General features: G+C 36.0%; 1 protein-coding gene across 4 annotated transcripts; it reads right to left on the bottom strand.

Moving 5' to 3' along the window:
- Positions 1–510: 510 nt before the first annotated feature.
- On the bottom strand, positions 511–15,151 carry zdhhc20a (zinc finger DHHC-type palmitoyltransferase 20a). Of its 4 annotated transcripts, none has more exons than XM_052116066.1 (14): positions 15,019–15,151; positions 13,555–13,581; positions 11,768–11,862; positions 10,780–10,900; positions 10,428–10,497; positions 10,315–10,347; positions 9,318–9,438; positions 8,943–8,978; positions 8,485–8,617; positions 6,638–6,764; positions 6,034–6,117; positions 5,181–5,290; positions 4,880–4,927; positions 511–2,764 (listed from the first exon to the last, which is right to left on the bottom strand). In XM_052116066.1, exons 1-13 carry the CDS (start codon positions 15,134–15,136, stop codon positions 4,884–4,886), a joined length of 1,119 nt encoding a protein of 372 aa, XP_051972026.1. In that variant the 5' UTR covers positions 15,137–15,151; the 3' UTR covers positions 511–2,764; positions 4,880–4,883. The 4 variants fall into 4 exon arrangements, 3 of the variants coding, with proteins under 3 accessions (XP_051972026.1, XP_051972027.1, XP_051972028.1); XM_052116067.1 differs by having other exon boundaries at positions 4,880–4,924; XM_052116068.1 differs by lacking the exon at positions 8,943–8,978.
- Between the last annotated feature and the right edge of the window lie 3,519 nt (positions 15,152–18,670).

The raw sequence follows: 18,670 nt of genomic DNA, 5'->3' as shown, positions 1-18,670 counted from the left end.
GTGTGGCAACAGGTGATCTCACTCATACACACACAGATCCATCCGTCTATCCTTCTTTATCCAGTGGCTTGTTATAAACAGCACAAGCTGTGATACTATTTCTGAAGTGACTATTTTTTAATTACTAATGAAGGCTTGGAAACATCATTTGTTTTGAACCAGCAACGGCAGATTCTGATCCGTCAAGTAAGAAAGTAGTTCCATGCACAAATGTGTTTTTATGACTCGGTTTTTCCTAATTTTTTTAAATTGACATGTTCATTGAACTGTTGTTTATAAGAAATATCACCCTCACAATCATGCTATATTGCCCTACATCAACACTGCTGTAATTACCTACGGCACTCGGCCGCTGAATCACAGCAGTGCTGATGTACGGCCATATCACACTCTTGCTCGTGTGATATTGCTTAAATATACAAAACCTTTTCCTGCGATGTTACTTCATTTAAATATATAATAAATAAATAACATTTAAAATGCATAATTGAATAATTGTTTAATCTGCAAAGTACAAACATTAAGTTTAATTAGACATTAAAAATCTGTGCAAACTGTTCTTCAAAACAAAAACATCTAAAAATATAATGAAACAAACTGGCCTACAGGTTAGGTACAAAAAACAAAAGCTGAAAATTCTGTACAAGCCATTTTTTGTAAATAAAAAATATAACAAAAATCTGAAGAGAAAATGGTCCTTGATACATTTGGTATTTAATTCCAGTAATATTACAAGTTCATGATTAATAAGTGAGTTCCTAGATATTAAAATGTTTTTTGGGCATAATCACTGTTTTTGTCCATATTTATATGATACAAAACTCATATGACTTCCAGCAGATGTAGCCCATCAGTAATTATTTTTAAGCAAACTGCAGATTTCGGAATAATGATGTTGCCATGATTACATCAGCTCCATGTCCACATAAATGCTGACGTGAGGTCATAATGTGGTAAACCACTTCATTATCTAGACCATTGTTTTTCAACATTTCTCACACTGACATGTGATAACTTAAATAGGATTCAATGCTATGCAACAGGGTTGTGCATAATAAGATTTAAAAAAAAAAAAGAGATATCCAACTCATTAAACCTGAAATGATGAGTTTTTGTGACTGATCAAGTTTAGAAGTACTGTTAACACCCTTCATATTTATAAAGCAGAGATAAGCACATTTTTCAGTCTGCTAATCTCATGATCATGTAAGACTTCCTTTTACAAATCGGAAGTCACAATCATTCAGAAATAAACAAGAAAGCAAAATACAACTGTAAACAAATCTCACATCCACGATAACGTCTTAAGGGGACAGCTCAACCAAAAACGAAAGTTCAGTCAATGAAAGAGAATGGTGACAGAAGCTGTCAGCCCCTAACATTCTGCTTAACATCTCCTTTTGTGTTTGTCAAAAGTAAGTCAAACAGGTGTGGAATAGCGAGTACATGAGGACATAACTTTCTTTTTGGGTGAACTATACCTTTAAAGAAAAAAAATATATAAATTAATTAGCGCAAAGGATACACTTGCAAGAAAACGGTTTTAACTAGCTTCAAACATTACATTTATGTCAAAACTCCACGTGAAACAATTTAAAAACGATTAATTTAAGTGTTGTGTTTGCAGTGCAATACAATCTTGAATGATTTAAGTGTGCTTTAAAATGTCACACATTTCACAATCTGGCATACAATGTAACCCTCAACTGAAGGCACAAAGCTGATAGTACAAAATGTGAAAGAGCACGGAGGTCAAAAAAAAAAAAAAAAAAGAGGTCTGACAAAAAAATTAAAAAAAGACTTTAGTGTTGATGAATGTTAAACCGGCCATAACAACAAATACCGAGACATAAATGCTGTAGAACATCATTGAAATTATTATTTTTTTTAAAAATCATAAAATAACTTTTCAGTTAAAGGCATATTGTAGTTCACCCAAAGATTTAATGACTGAGGTCGTCAGACCCAGTTGAATTTCACTGCATCTTATTTTCCATAATATGAAAGTCAATGGTGACTGATGCCATCATTCCCTAACATTCTGCCAAACACCTTTGTGTTCCACGGAAGAAAGTGGAAGCGACATGAAGATGAGTAAATAATGACAATTTTTTAATAAATGATGACTATTTTCGGAAATATTAAATTCCTCATCATGTCACTTTTTCCAAATTTATCTGGCAAAATCCTTAGACTGAAATTCCTATTTCAGAGTCAACCAAGTACATACGTTTAGGTTAAGGCTGATGTGTAGCAAATGTAAATCTGTGGATTAATACATTCTTATCAAATACTGCATTTCACTTGAGTATTAATTTATGTCCCAAAAACCTTCTTCAAAAATCCTTGGTGACAAAAGTGCATCTTGGGTATAAAACAACTGTAGTAAAATAACCTACCAATTTTTTTGGCCTATGCAAAGCAGTCCCAGAGATAAACAGTATAAATAAAAAAAAATATTACGGAACAGAATAGAACAACAAAACACTTGATGATCAGCTTAGGGTATTTGGTCAAACAAAAAACATAAACAGTATGTACAGAGCAAAAGGAAAACATTGAATTACCAATTGCTGTTTGGTGCAAAGTGTCTATACTGATATGAATGCAGTTTAAATACATGCACCACAGCAGCATGCTGCAGATCGTTTCCAAACCTTAAGGCATTATATCAGAGGGCTATGATGTCTTTCATGTGAGGTCTGAGGACAAGAGTATCCTTAAGAGAGGAAAGCCAAATACTTATTTGTGCCATTCCAAAGTCCTGTTGGGAGGAAATAGGACAGTTAAGACTTTGTTGTTTTAAGGGTACACAGACATTACATTGTAAACACAGTACAAGTTAAGCTGGAATGGATCGCCCAAAAATGTACTCACTCTCATGTCACCACATATGTGTACGACTCTTTATTTTACTGAACACAAATGAAGATTTTCAAAAGAATATTTCACCTCTGTAAGTCCATATAATGCAAGTGGATGGTGACCAAAACTTTGAAGCTGCAAAAAGCACATAGGCAGCATAAAGTAATCCATAAAACTCCTGTGGTAAAATGTACATCTTCAGAAGTGATATGATAGGTGTACATGCGAAACAGGTCAATATTTAAGTCCTTTTTACTATCAATTTTCCTCTATGCCCAGTCGGTGGTGATATGCACGAAGAATATGAAAGTGGAGATTGACACCTATTATATCTCTTCTTAAGACATGGATTTTACCACTGAAGTTGTATGGATACCTTTTATGCTGCCTTCATGTGCTTTTGGAGCTTTAACCCATTCACTTGCATTGTGTGGACCTACAGTGCCAAAATATTCTTCTAAAAATCTTTGTTTGTATTCAGCAGAAGACAGAAAGTCTTACACCGCTGACGTGGCATGAGGGTGAGTAAATAATGAGACAATTTTGGGGTTAACTCTCTCTTTAAGGTAAGTGAAGCAGCAGTTCGAGGCTGACAGCGCATTATATATTTCACAAAAATATTTGTCTTGAAGGGGTAATTTTTTATATTCTGCTTTTTGTGTATCAGCAGGAAATATCAATTTTAGATTTCAACACTTTGCAAATAGAAGAACAAGGAGCCCTACAACAGATGGTATTGCCCGCACAAAGCCCGGAACATCATCGAGTCAGTCTGGGATTACATGAAGAGACAGAAGCAGTTGAGACAGCCTAAATGGATAGAAGAACTGTGGCAAGTTCTCCAAGAAGCTTGGAACATCCTATCTGCCAACAACCATGAACAACTGTGTCCAGGTGTACCTAGGAGAATAGGGGCTGTTTTGAAGGCAAAGGTGGTCACCAAATACTGATTTTTATTTTTACAGGACTTTGTATGACGTTAATTGATAAATGAGAAATATTTATGGCATTACTTTTGAAGACATTTTTCACAAGTGCCTAAAACATTTGCACAGTACTATGCATATATTGTTTTATTTTTAACAGAACTGGTTTCGCTTACACACTCTCGTTCAGACATATGAGAACAAGCAATTTAGATGCTGTTCACACCGAATGTGTTATTGCATGCATCTCCCCTGTTTCACTCTGGACAAGCGTCTTTGACCGTTGCTGTTCTTTCAGCATCTCACACAGGACCATCACGTTTTATGTTTAAAAACGTATATTGAGACACCTGTGTTCTTCTTCATTTGTTGCACTGCATTTAGCTTTTTTAGGTGCAGGTGTCACAAATATTTAACATTTTGAAGAAGTTCTGTGTATATTTATTGCTACAGCTTACTGCAACAAATTTCACTAAAGCCTACTTGCTTAGAGAAGAGATTATAAAGAGACCAAGCGATTTCGGGTACAGGCTTAAAATTTGCTTCAATTTAATGCCCGTACAGACTACTACAAGAGAAGTTTTTTAAGAAGTTGGCCACTGACAATTTTTACAAACTTGAGGAGAGGGATTTACATAAATAATCTATACAGAATGAAAACCCCCAAACCTCAAAGTGTGGAATAAAAACAGTTTAAATTGTCTACATTTACATTTACATTTATGCATTTGGCAGACGCTTTTATCCAAAGCGACTTACAGTGCACTTATTACAGGGACAATCCCCCTGGAGTTAAGTGCCTTGCTCAAGGACACAATGGTGGTGGCCGTGGGGTTAGAACCTGCAACCTTCTGATTAACAGCCCTGTGCTTTAGCCACTACGCCACCACCACTGTCTAGATTAAGACCAATTAACACCTGGCATGGTTTAACTTGCATGGAGCCAACAGACGTTTGATTGAGTAATTTGCTTTATTATTTTATATTGCTTCATAAAAGCCTATATTGCAAAAGAGTGTGTTTATAAATGTTTACATTGCATTTTTAATGTTTTCCACTGAACTTGCTTTCATGTGCTGTGAACTCACCTGACTATGAATCATTCTCCATGGTAACGGAAACATTTTGACATCCTTCTGGAAGACAAACAAAGGCAGATTAGAATATTATATATGCAAACATTCATGCATATATTTATCTTCACATATAGTGAAGACATTTTATAAGCTTTGTTAAGGTGCAGACAGTTGATTAAAACCTTTCTAGGCAGAACTCAAAGATTTAAGTAAATTCAAGTCAATTTTAGAACTGCCTCGTTATTAAAAAAAAACTACATTTCACAATTTTCTCTAGCAATTTCAGTGTTGTAAAACCTCTCTTGTGACATACCGCTATTTGCATGGCTTCCACCTTTTTGTTCCTCAGAGTACACATCGTTGCCTAGGAGATGATTCTGTGACTCACTCAGAGGTCTGCCATTTGTCTGTCCATCAACTGTGCTGTTACCATAACAACCATTATGCAATCAGGCACTAACACTTGCAGATGTTTTCACTACCCTATAATAAATCTCACCCTGGATTACATGATACTCTTACTAGTTACATCGGAAAGACTAGATTTCTATGAAATCCTCTATGAAGATTACAAAATGATCTCAAATCAACATAAAAGGCATAGTTCAGTCAGAAATGAAAATTCTGCCATCATTTACTCGGAAATATTACGGAAATATTTTATGAAAGTGAATAGTGACAACTGGCTGCTTACGGGCACAAGCCGCACGACACAAATCTGCACTCTGGACGTGGTTAAAAAGCATTCGAAGCCACTGTTGGTTAATTATGTTCTGATGGATGAACTCTCAACTCGGTTGGACTCATTTATTTAATAACGTGGTGGCAATTGGGATAAGACATGCCGGTTACAACTGTAATATGGTTGTGACTTCGGTTGTTCGTTCATTTACACAGTATTCAAACTACTACTATAAGCTGTTGTACTAATGGGACTTTTCAAGACTCAAACATGTAAGAAAATACGGTTGTCAATCCCAAACACTGACTGTGTGAACGTAGCCTTAAGAGTGAGTAATTAGTGACAGAATTGTCATTTTTGGGAGAACTATCCCTTTAAGGAAAAATGACATGGTTACATTTGCCTTTGATAAATTAGTCATTTTCCATACACTAAAATAAATGAAGACGTGACAGGTATTGAAAACAAATGAGACTGCAATTACCATTTAATTGTCTGGTGTTCAACATTGCCTTGCTCTGAGTCAATGTTGACTAGGCGGGTAGGGAATGTGTACCCATCTCCCAAACTAGAGGAAGAAAAACTATTATTTATCCTACCATCGCTGTTTAGAAATGCTGAATGTTTAGAGAAACAGTTGAGGACTCTAACAAGTCAGTGCTTTTTATATACATACATAGCATATCACATACAGTATATACAGAACAGATATTAGGCACTTTCACACATGATAAAAACTGTTAAATTGCTGGGTATACTCCAGGAAAAATGTGTTGCATCTGCTATACACACACACACACACACACACATGCAATGCACCACCAAAATGTATTTAAAATGCTCTGATGTGCTTTGCCAGAAATGACAGAAACATAGGTAGGCTGTTAATTAGTTAAAAAAATGGTGGGACATACTTTGTTTATAGCTGTCTGCAATACTGTTTATGTTTGATGCATTTTCGTAGTGAATGTTTGCATTTCTGCACATGATCTTTCAACCAAAAATGCTGATAAATTTTCAGCAAAGATTGCATGTGTGAATGTGCCTATTATGAAATGAGCAAAATTATGCAATATGGCTTTTTTTACCAGGTGTAAACAGGTAAGCACCAGTATTTCTTCTGGTCTCCGAAAACCTGGGTGATATTCTTGTGAAAGCCAATGGTGAAACCATTTTTATCTGGGCCATTTCTAAACACCGGTGCCCTGAAAGCCTCTAAAGAGAAGGAAGGGGTGATAAAATATTAGAATGAGATCTTTCCCCTCTCCACTTAATGTTGTGATCATTTACTTTTGAACCAACTTTGATGGCGGTGAATCAAACTTCCTCATTGTAGGAAAGGCACAATGTCTTTTTGTGTATGAGTGAAGTGTGACCCAAATATTTTTCATAAGCGTACCCACAATCCACCCCCACACTTATCTACATTACACTTTTACCGACACAGCTTTATTCGGTTTCTAAACATGTGACTGCAGTTTCCCTCAATAAGAAATTATGAGAAAGAGGTCACAATATGTAACTGAGAGATAGGAAGACCAAACAACTTCAGAGAAAACAGTACGAGGGAAAGGGGAATATAAACCTTGGGCTGTATTGCTTGAAATAATCAGGATCATAAGAGGACAAACTGTATTTACTAGATTTTGTTTGTAAGTCAGCGAAAGACAACCAAAAACAATTTATAATGCAAATTGGGGCTGTCAATAGATTATAATATTTAGTCACGATTAATATAAAAGTTTTCCGTCGTTAATGCCTTAACACGCTCAGTTACAAGAAAACTTGATAATACAATTAACAGCATTAACTTTGACAGCCAAAATGCAAATAATACAGTGACACCAATTAATCACTGATTAAAAAGTATTATAAGTGTATGTTAAAGGGAGATTTTCAGATTTAAATGTTAAAATCTATACATGTTTACAAAAACAAATGTAGCACAACTAAGGCTGAAATTATCTTCAAAACGTTTCTATGAATTCTGCATATTAATGCTGACCATTCACAATTTATTAGGTAAATTATGGCAGTCGATCTGGAAAATAATTGAAAATCGTAATATATGATAATGACACCAATTAAATATTGATTAGCTAACATGCTATCAGTCAAAGAGAGATTTTCTGAATTTAATTTAAAATATTTACAAAAATAGCACATCTATTGCTGAATTGATCAAACAAAGCTTTGAATTAAGTCTTAATACACACTTTAAATTTGTTAAAATTTATAGTTTTTGTGCTACTAGCATTGTGAAACAGAACTGCAAAAACAATCACTGTTTTCAAACAGATTCCAGAAAACAATATTGACTTTGGTTGCCCAAAAAGCACTCCCGGCCCAAATTCACATCATTGGTCGAGCTAACGTTGCTTTGTACGTCAGAGTTAAAGGGGTCATGACATGAGAATTTAAGTTTCAGAACTCAAAACTTCCTCCTCACTGCAAAAAGAGCATTTGTTGAAACAAAGCTGCCAAAACGACTCATTCTCTATATCCTACAAATTGTGATGTCACACTGTGGTAAACATTTGCATCCGACTACCACCACAACAACACATCAGTGCCTACTTTACCTGATCACTTCCGTAGCCCCGCCTAGTAGCGGCGAGAGAGCAGGTCTGTCAGTCAAGGGCAGAGAGCAATCATAACAGTGGGCGTTTACTTTCAAGCCTTAAAAGGGAAAGCAGCAGCAAAAACAGTGTTTCTGACGGAGGGTCAGAACGAAGGACAAAGTGATCATGTTTTACAAATATATGACTCTATAAATAAAATACTATTATTATAAGTGCACCTGAAGGAACATATTAAAAATGGTTAAAAAACAAAAAAAAAAGGCATGTCATGACCCCTTTAACCAGTTGGAGCTGAAATAATTGCAGACAACTGTGAGAACAATAAAGCTAGTGAGTGAGAATTTCTTATTTACCAATAGTGGTTCTGTTTTTTCCCACCAGCCATAAGTGGTAGCTGAAAAGTGACAGTATGCTAATGAAGAACATGGCCGCAACAAAGAAGAGGAATAACACATGGAACTTTGTTTGAGTGTCCGGCAGCTGATTCTGTTGAGCAGAAAAACAGATGAGAAGATGACAAAAACTTCAGCAAACACAGCTGATCTTTTTAAAAGAATCAGATGTCCAAAATCGTTTTTTAGCAAAGCTATTAATCTTTTTTTACAGACCGGTCTCAGAGCCATGACATGTCTATATATGGCAAGAATAACCAAAAATAATCTGCATAATTTAATATGCAAAAATATACTCTTTGCTGCACAATTGCTGTTTATTTCCATCAGTGAATACACACAGCGAAATGAGTCGACACTGCAACACCAAACCAAATGCCTACAGTGACAACAGCGCAAAGCAAGCGTGAGTGGTTTACCTCCGGGCAATGCACTAGAGCCCTCCGTCTGCAAAGCTTTAAAGTGTTAAAAATACAGACAGATGTTAGAAGCAAAGACATCCCTTCTATTTCTTTCATCCTTGCTCTCAAAAGCTGACAAACACACACAAAATCTTTTACTCTTTTTCAGCTTCTTTATCTTCTATAAAGCTTTTCCACATACTGGTTTAAATAAATGTTTACTGGCTTGGTCAAACTTATTAGATTATATGTTGTTTAATTTAGTTTCATGCAGATAGAAACACAGTTAGGCAGAAAGACGTGCTGCAGTTAACGCTTGAAATAGCACAATGTGAGAGACAAGAGGTGTGACAGATGAGAGGAATCACATGCTGTGTGCACATGTACACTTACGGTCCAGAACTTGATAAAGTACTGCAAAACGGTAGCGGCAATGAAGACACAGTACAGCATTGTGTATGCCAGGAACAGCACAAAGAACTTGTAGTTGGAGAATCCAACACAGTTATTAACCCTGAAGGGGGGAGAGGGAGAGGGAGAGAGAGAGGGAGAGAGAGAGAGAGAGAGAGAGAGAAAACTCTCAATATGAGCCACACAGTTACCACTCAGACTTAAGTGGTTCAGCTTCAAAACAGCCAAGTCATTTAAAAATTATATATTTAATATTTATCTGTTTCTCACCCACACCTATCATATCGCTTCTGAATATATGGATTTAACTAATGGAGTTGTATTGTTACTTTTATGCTGCCTTCTGATAACTACTGTGCTTGAGTGTTTTGGTCACCATTCGCTTGCATTGTATGGATCAGCAGAACTGAAATATTCTCATAAAAATCTTTGTTTGTGTTCAACAGATGAAAGAAAGTCATACACATCTGGGATGAGTAAATGATGAGAGAATTTTCATTTTTTAATAAACTATCCCTTTACTGCTTAGTGGAAAAACAATCATAAAAGATTACCTTTAAGGAATAGTTCAACCAAAAATGAAAATTCTGTCATAATTTACTCATTCATTTAGCTGGCATCCTAAAAACAATATGTTCTCGTGTGAACCAACCACGATGAATGCGCAACTGAAATAAAGTTTTCCTTCAAAAAATGTCTTACATGTAATTTTTCTCACCAAAACCTATTCTTAAGGAAGATTTGGAATATGACATGTCCCATGGCCTTTTTTGTAAACCTTTTGGTCCCATTTCTTTAAAAGTAAATCACTTTCAGCTGCTATTATATTGCAAAGACAGGCCAGGATATTCATTAAAACACGTGTTCTGCATCAGAAAGTCAGTCATATGGGTTTGGAACAACACAAGGCTAGAAATAATGACAGAATTTACATGGGGGGGTACTATTCCTTTAAAACCAAAGCCCCAGAGACACATACCAGGGACAGTGGTGATCCATTTTCAGGACACACCTGGAAAAACAAAAGATCAATGATAAACGTTGTGCAAACTTAAAGAAACAAGATAACAAATGCATTCTGAGTGGACCCACATGTCGCAGGTGGAGCAGTGATGACATCTGTCTGGTTTGAGTAGCTGACAACGGTCACAATAACGGATAGCTGAGGATGACAGAGGACTCGTTAATAATTCTGAACATAAATGTGCCACCCTCATGTTGTTCCAAACCCACATGACTTTGTTTTTTCCATGGAACATGCAAGGAGATGCGCAGAATGACAGCCTCTGATACCGTTCACTTTCATTGAATGGAAAAAGATTAACACTATGCCAAACATCTAATTTTGCGTTCATGGAAGAAAGTCATACAGGTTTGGAACAACATAAAGGTGAGTAAAGTATCATTTTGGGTTAAGTATCACTAAGTTATAATATTTACTCACCCCCAGATCCTGTGCGTGTATATATGGGCAATTCCCTAGCCACTTTCTTCAGGATGTCCTGCTTGGCTTCTGGTCTCTCCTCTTTCTCATACAGCTCTTTCTCTGAGTTAGAGAGACAGAACTAAGAGGGACAAGAGATTTAGGTAAAAGTATGCTTGTCTATATATCAACATTTCACATTTTCAGGTTCTAAACAAACCATCTTTAATCCTAAAGATGCAAGCCAGGAAAAACAACAAGTTCTGCAGTGTGACATACTACACTCCATTCCAAACAGCATTCTGCTAATTCTTTCATATTTATTATGCATGCCTGTTTCATGCCTCAATAACTGAGACACTCTATGGAATTGTTGTACTATTATAAATTTAACACACAAAAAGACCATTTAAAATGAACTAGAAAAAGAAAAATTACAAAAATAAATCATGACCAGTCACAGCACTTATACATATAATGAACTATGGTACATATAAGAGCTTTAACTGTACGATATAGAATCAAGGGCTTTAAATTCTGGATATACATGAATTACAGACAACATTTTCTCCAGTGTAATTCTGTATATGCTCTGTTCTAATGATGTCTGGTTTGTCTTCAGACATTCCTTTTTTGATTACTTAATTCATTGCCTTTGATGGGTAAGAAATTCATGTTATAGAGCAGGAAGCGAGTCTACATTAAAAACTATATATTTTTTTGGCCTTCTTCCTCTCCCCTTCTCTCTCATTACATTCTGTGGTATTAAAACTACAGAGCTGCCCGTTTATGATCCCAACTGCCGCTCCACCTCCAGATGAGAAGAGTATTACAACTGAACCTGGACCTTTCCAGATAAACATTACAGTGTCACTGCCAAAAATTATGATGATGTATCAGGAGAAATTTTGTTCCCCTAGCTGAACTGAGAAACTAAAGGCCCAGGAAATAAGAAAGCATTAACAGGAATTTTTTGAGAAAGGAGGAGGGAGAGAAAGAGTGAAAGTACCTCTTTCGAGGGGTTGGCTGGCTTGGAAATTATGGTCTTCCAATAGGACCATATGAACATGAAGAAGCAGCTGTGAAACACTATCAGATAAATAACTACAACAGAAACAGCATGTAGAGAGACAAAATTATTTCATTTCAGTCACACTTGTGCTTCATACTTACTTTATAGCCCACAACAAAAGCTGATACTTCTTAACAACAATACAAATGGAACATTTGTTCACTCTGGTGTGACAAAACGTATGACAACAGTAGGAGGTGAGATTAGCTAACAAATGGATTTGTCAACTGCTTTTGTAATATTGGCTGTGTCCGAAATCTAAAGCAGCTGCTTTTTTGCTTTGTGACTCAATTACTTCATAGGCAGTATTTGTGTATGAAGTTATACCTTCTACAGAAACTGGTTTCAGACAGCCTTAAGGGCTGTTATAGCATACTTTTGTGGTGTTTTTTTATTGTTTTTCTATGTAAACATGCAAAGATGGACGCTTTTGACTGCTGGGTTGCGTATCTCTGTTTTCTTCACCCTCTCACGAAGAAACACTAAGCTTTTTAAGATGCCATGTCAAGTTAAAATAACTTGCGATTTTCAAAACGATCTAATACAAATTCAAATTAGCTTTAGAGATATCAATAAAAACATCTCACTACAATGCAGATCTCTTGAGAAATTGGGTCATAAGATGAAAAAAAAAATGTATGAATAAATTTACTCATTTTAACATGTCAGTCTAGCACGTTTATATTTGCAAAACAAAAAAAGCACAGGTGTCTGACTTACTTTCTTCTGCAGAACACAAATTAAGATTTTTAGAAGAATATCTCAGCACTGATGGTCCTCCCAATGTAAGTGAATGGTGACCAGAACTCAGAAGGTCCAAAAATCACATAAAGGCAGCATAAAAGTAATCCATTTGACTCCATTGGTTTAATCCACATCTTCAAAAGCAATAAGATAGCAAAAAGATCAATATACAAGTTTTTTTTTTTTAATCAACCACTACCTTTGACCAGCCCCAAACAGTAGGTGGCTGAATGTGACTTCCAGAATGTGGAGGTGAATATTGATCCGTTTCCACCCACACCAATCAGATCTCTACAGAATACATGGATTTAACCACTAGATTCTTATGGATTACTTTTATACTGCCTTTATATGTCTCTTCTGGACCTTCAAAGGTCTGGTCATCATTCACTTGCATTGTGAGGACCAACAAAGCTTAAATATTATTTTAAAAGTCTCTGTGTTCAGCAGAAGAAAGAAAGTAATACACATCTGGGATGGCATGAGGGTGAGTAAATGATGAGAGAATTTTCATTAATTGGTGAACTATCCCTTTAAGGCACTAGCATGTCTAAATATCTAATACAATTGAAGCAAACAAATATGCAAATCATTAGTCAAAACTCACTACAATGCTTATTTCTCTAAAACTGGGACAGAAGTAAATAAAAAAAATATTTATAAATTAAAGTAGCTCTTTTCAACTGCTCCTTCAGGCACAATTTATATTTTTACACTAACAGTCAAAAAACACACCTGTTGCAGATTATCATATGCAACAAAGCACACATCTATGCTGCCTTCAAAAACTGACCAAATGAATGCATCGAAGCATGTTCAAGTAAATTGAAGTAATCATCTATGTAGGATATTATGCAACCACTGGATTCTGACATGCCTTGAGGCCTTCCTACCTCTGTATACTGACAACTAAGGCAGCATTTTTCTGCTTTCGGACACAACAACCAATGTGTGGTTGGATTCACTGGTGTTTCTCTTACCTTGCTCCTCAGTGTTAGGGATTGTATCTGCAAAGAGAAAGCAGCAAAGTTTAGCCCAATCAGCAATCCAATTAACAGCAACTGGCACAATTCACAAAACCATCTGCTGAGTGCAGGGAAACCACTCTTTCTCTCTCTCAACTCTTTCCCAGTTCCCACCAGCTCAGCTTGATCAGCCCAGATAGGCCCGAGCACTGGGAGACTGGCACTGCAATCTGGCAGAAAGAGCCTTGTGTCCATCAATGATAAAATACCCCAGTTGTCATGACAACTAAACGACTTACAGATGCATGTCATGTTAGCACTGTCCATAAAAAATCTAACTGTAAAACTGTATACACCTCTACAGCAAAAGGAGGAAGAATTAATCAATAAGGAAGGTCTTGCAATTTATCACTTTGTATCAGCTTTCCAAGGGCAGTAAACGGACCACAACTTACACTGAAGTGAGTAGGCTATATTTTTAGACTGATGGGAAAGTAATAACCGGGTGGAGTCGGTGTGGAACAAGAGAGAGTTTATAGGTTACTGTGAAGTGGTTAACATCAGATGAAGTTTAAAACTTCTTGTGCTTTGCAAGAACAACACAGACATTTCTGTTCTTTCATTTAGCACACATGTTTGGCCTTTTATCGCTCAAATAGAAAGATCTAACCAATATCAATTAAGCCCCCACAAATTCAGAGATGGAGAAAAACAAATAAGGAAATATAGCACACTCAAAAAGTCACACAATATCACATACATAACCAGATATTAAAAACTGAAAATAGATGGGATCTGATTAAAATGTTATAAGATAGCTAAATAATTAATCTAATTACTTTAAGTAGCTAAATTGACACTTTGGTCAATGTATGTAAATACTTAGGAACTTTAATGTGTAATACATGTAAAATAATTAAATGAAATTTTCCTATTCTTTTTTTCAAAGACTGGATTGTGTCCAGTTGTTTTGAGTTTATTTAAAATAGGAAACAAATTCAAACGCTATGATAATACTATGGTGAAACCTGATTTCTCATTTGTTAATTGAACAGATCACCATTTATGTCTATTATGCTGTCAGGCCGAACTGACAGCTATGCTATTAAATTATAGAATTCCACTAGTTATAGTACGACATAAATCAGACTTCCTCAATGCATTTTATCAAAAGAACTATCATCAAATCTATTTTTAAGTATCAAGGCATCAACTGGGCTTAAAACTCGAGGTTTAACTGTAACACGGAATGCAATAAATGAAATCAAACCACAAACTCAACTAACACGCGTATGGCTTTCGATATAAATCATAAACACATTTGCATGCTTGGAAACCAATCTGAATTTCAGTACCAATATTTCTGCTGGTACCAGTCAGTTGCTGTCACTTCCTGCCCAGACCATCACTGCAACAACTAACCAGCGAATTTTATCCCCTGTTTTGTGAAACACCAGACCAACTTGGATCGATACTTACATATACAGAGCTCCACCACGTAGGCGTAGTAGGACCAGCACACGATCAGGTTGATGAAAATCACAGGTATCCAGGATAAGCCCCGTTGACAGCATCGTAGTGCATGAGAGGGCGCCATCTTTAATTCGACCCGCCTCACGCGGAAAGGCTGTCAGCGACGTCACAGCACGACGCTCGTCCGATCGATGAGTGCGGGCACAAAAACAATGAAACGCTTCACACTGACAGCACGTTAGTTCTCTGTTATCGTTTAAACTAAACGATACCACACTCCAACTTACAACTTTACCACTATAAACGAATAGTTATCAATAGAATCGTCTTATATTTGGAGTTTATTTGGTCTAACTGTAAGAGAAATGTGTCTAAAAATAATAACACAGCTGGGTTATTCTTCCACTGGAGTGGCAAACCACAGGCAGAATTAGTCAAAATGCTTATTTATAAAATAATGTACTTTATTGCTATGTATTTCAAAATAGTTTATTATGCTTAAATACATTTTGTTTTTAAAATAATTTTAATGAAAAACTAGTGACACAACCACATGTCTGTGGTTACCGATATTAAGTTAAATTCTGGGTTATTCTAAAATGAATAGGTAAGTGCAACTTAAGAGATTTATTCAGAAAAATATATAACTTAATAAAAACAATGTGTGGAATGTTTCAGCTTAAACCCTATTTTTGTCTAGGGAAAATTTATATATTTATTTAGACAAGGCAAATAAACTGTAGTAATTTGTAGTGAGTATTTACACTGACTACCAACCCTGGAGATGCAAGTTTGAATCCAGGGTGTGCTGAGTGACTCCAGGCAGGTCTTCTAAGATAATATTTGGCCCGGTTGCTAAGGAGGGCAGAGTCACATGGGATAACCTCCTCGTGGTCGCAGTTAGTGGTTCTCGCTCTCAATGGGGCGCATGGTAAGTTGTGTGTGGATTGTGGAGAGTAGCATGAGCCTCCACATGCTGTGAGTCTTTGCAGTGTCATGCACAACGAGCCACATGATAAGATGTGCGGATTGACTGTCTCAGAAGTGGAGGCAACTGAGACTTGTCCTCTGGATTGAGGGGAGTAACCGAAACCACCAGGACCTAATAAGTAGTGGGAATTAGGCATTCCAAATTGGGGAGAAATGGGGATAAATATAAAAGTTAAAAATTATTATTTGAAATTGTCAAATAATAAGATTAATTGGCTCCGTCGCTCTAAATTGTAGCTACTTTAAAATGTTACAATTTAAAGAAACACCACAGACAACTTCCATTATGCCCTTGTCTTTGTCTGTATATTGCCTGTGGAGTAACGTTGGATTAAATTTGCACAAATCTGGACTTTTTTCAAATGGAGGCTGCCATCATGATAATTTCAAGGTCAGGGACATTTTGGAAATGTTAATAAGATTATATTTATCAAAATTAGATTAAAATCTGTCAAATATATAACAATTTATAAGAAAGTATAAACTCAAAATGCACTCTTCAGATCAACCGATCACCTATAATGACGTTTGCACACAGGATGTAGTCCAAATAGAATTCCCTCTTTTCTTAAAGGGCAGATTTCCAATGTTGTAACACCACAGACATAAAAATAAGGGACACAACATTTTCTTAAAATATATCAAAATATGTATATGTAATATGTATATAAACACCACATCTCTCAAACTCAATAAAACATGTATTTTAAGACAGAAATTTTACTTTTAACAATGCACAAATTGCTTTCACCCCACAGAAAACAAATGTGTAAACATTTTACGATTTATTAATATTTAAAGTTGATTTCTATTGTTGCAAGTTAGAGAGGCACCATTTGCCACCGCTATTGAAGAAAGACCCAGATCAAAATGATACTTGCTATTGTGTCAGGCCAGCAGAGGGAAGCAGCGCTCAAGCTTCAGTGTCATTTTGTTGGTCTCCCATTGTGACAGTCTGAAGAGGTGAGAGGACTTGTGGGTGGGACGCAAAAATCAATATTTCAGTCTGGATGAATTTGAACAAAATGTTATATGGATTCAGTCCAGTCAGGCAGTTATATTTCATTGGAAAATTGTCGATGTTCGTCATGTTTAATGTTCTTCTTTTTATTGGTGCATTATGATTTGTTGATTTGTGGACTGCATCTTAGTGTTTGTAAGATGTATTCGATTATTTGTATTTATTTATTTATTTTTTGCTCTGTCCTGTAGGAGAATTGCAGTATTGTTGCAAAATGTGTTTAATTTTTCTGTTATCTGGTCCTTTCTTTCCTCTTCTCTATCTCTTCTCTTCTCTTCTGGAGGTTTCAGATGTGTTGTCAGTGAAACAAAGAACAACTTGTCTGTTCATGCACTTACTTGTGCAAAGGAGATCTTGTGCTGGGCCTGATTTAGAACTCTTGTTCTTGTTATGATTAAATACTCTTATACAAACATATCTTTCTCACTCTCTCTCTCTCTCTCTCTCTCTCTCTCTCTGCACTGTAAGTGTTTATATAATAAGTCCCCTATGTAAGACTATTTACTAACAATGGCTTGCTCATTTAGAGCAGGTTTATTTAAAATGGAAAATTAAATACAGTCTTTTAATGGTCCATTACTGTGAATGTGCTAAATGCTTTGAGTGCTTTGATGTCACCTGCTCTGAGTGATATTGCATAACATGCAAACACACCTGTGTGTATGCAACTCATAATTACATAGTGTTTAATCCACCCAGCACAATGGAACAAATTTACAATAATTTTAGATTTCTAGTCTTTGTTGTGCCCCCCTTTTGCTTTAATGACAGCATGCATTTGAGCTGGCATGGACTCCAATTTGTTGCGTTTGTGCAAAACCTGATGATCTGTCCATTAAATTAGACTTCATGTATAAAAGAGTTAAGGTCAATTTCACAAATTTGTTTAGGCTATATTTGATTAATGACTAGATGTTGTACAGAATCGTTCTTCTTCATTTTATTATAACATTTCTTCTTTGTTTCCTTTGTTTTTTCTTATTTTTTCTTAAAACATTGTTCCAGGTTTAAATTTGAAAAAATCCCAGATGTCAGACCTATATGTGCATGTGTTCTTTATTATCAGTTGTAGAAACTTTACATGAGTTATGCTTGGGCACGTTGACAGCAGAAATCTTAACTCAATCTAAAAGATTCCAGAAGTTGCTGTCACATCTAGCTAAATTAGCCTCCTGCCTCTAAGAGGCCTTGTGAATACTGACACATTTCTGGTATGGACAATGTAACTGATGGATAAGTTACGCTGAGAGTGTTGAGAGAGTGAGATGTATCTTTATCAAATTTGTATCTCTTCCAGCATTTATTCTGGTATATCACTCTTTTTTTATAACTATGTTTGTGTCTCTGCACAGACTAAGGTGATGTTTTGTCTGGCCAGTCGCCCCTTTTTTGTGATCCTCAATGAAAGCAGCACTTAAGGAATGAATGTATTCATTGTTTTGTGATGATGGGGTGAAGTAAGGAGGAAAGGCGTCTGTTTTAAAGAGAGAATACTGAGCAGATAAGGACAGAAAAGGAGATGGATAAATGGATGTATGTAGATCAACAAAATGGATAAGAGAAGAGGGATGGGTGTGGTATGTAATCTCATACATAAAGAGATAATGAGAGAAATAGAGAGAGATAGTCACTTAATAAGGAAAGGAT

This window comes from Xyrauchen texanus, chromosome 43, assembly GCF_025860055.1.
Source record: "Xyrauchen texanus isolate HMW12.3.18 chromosome 43, RBS_HiC_50CHRs, whole genome shotgun sequence".
Taxonomy (NCBI): Eukaryota; Metazoa; Chordata; class Actinopteri; order Cypriniformes; family Catostomidae; genus Xyrauchen; species Xyrauchen texanus.
This window is presented reverse-complemented; position numbering and strand designations above follow the sequence as displayed.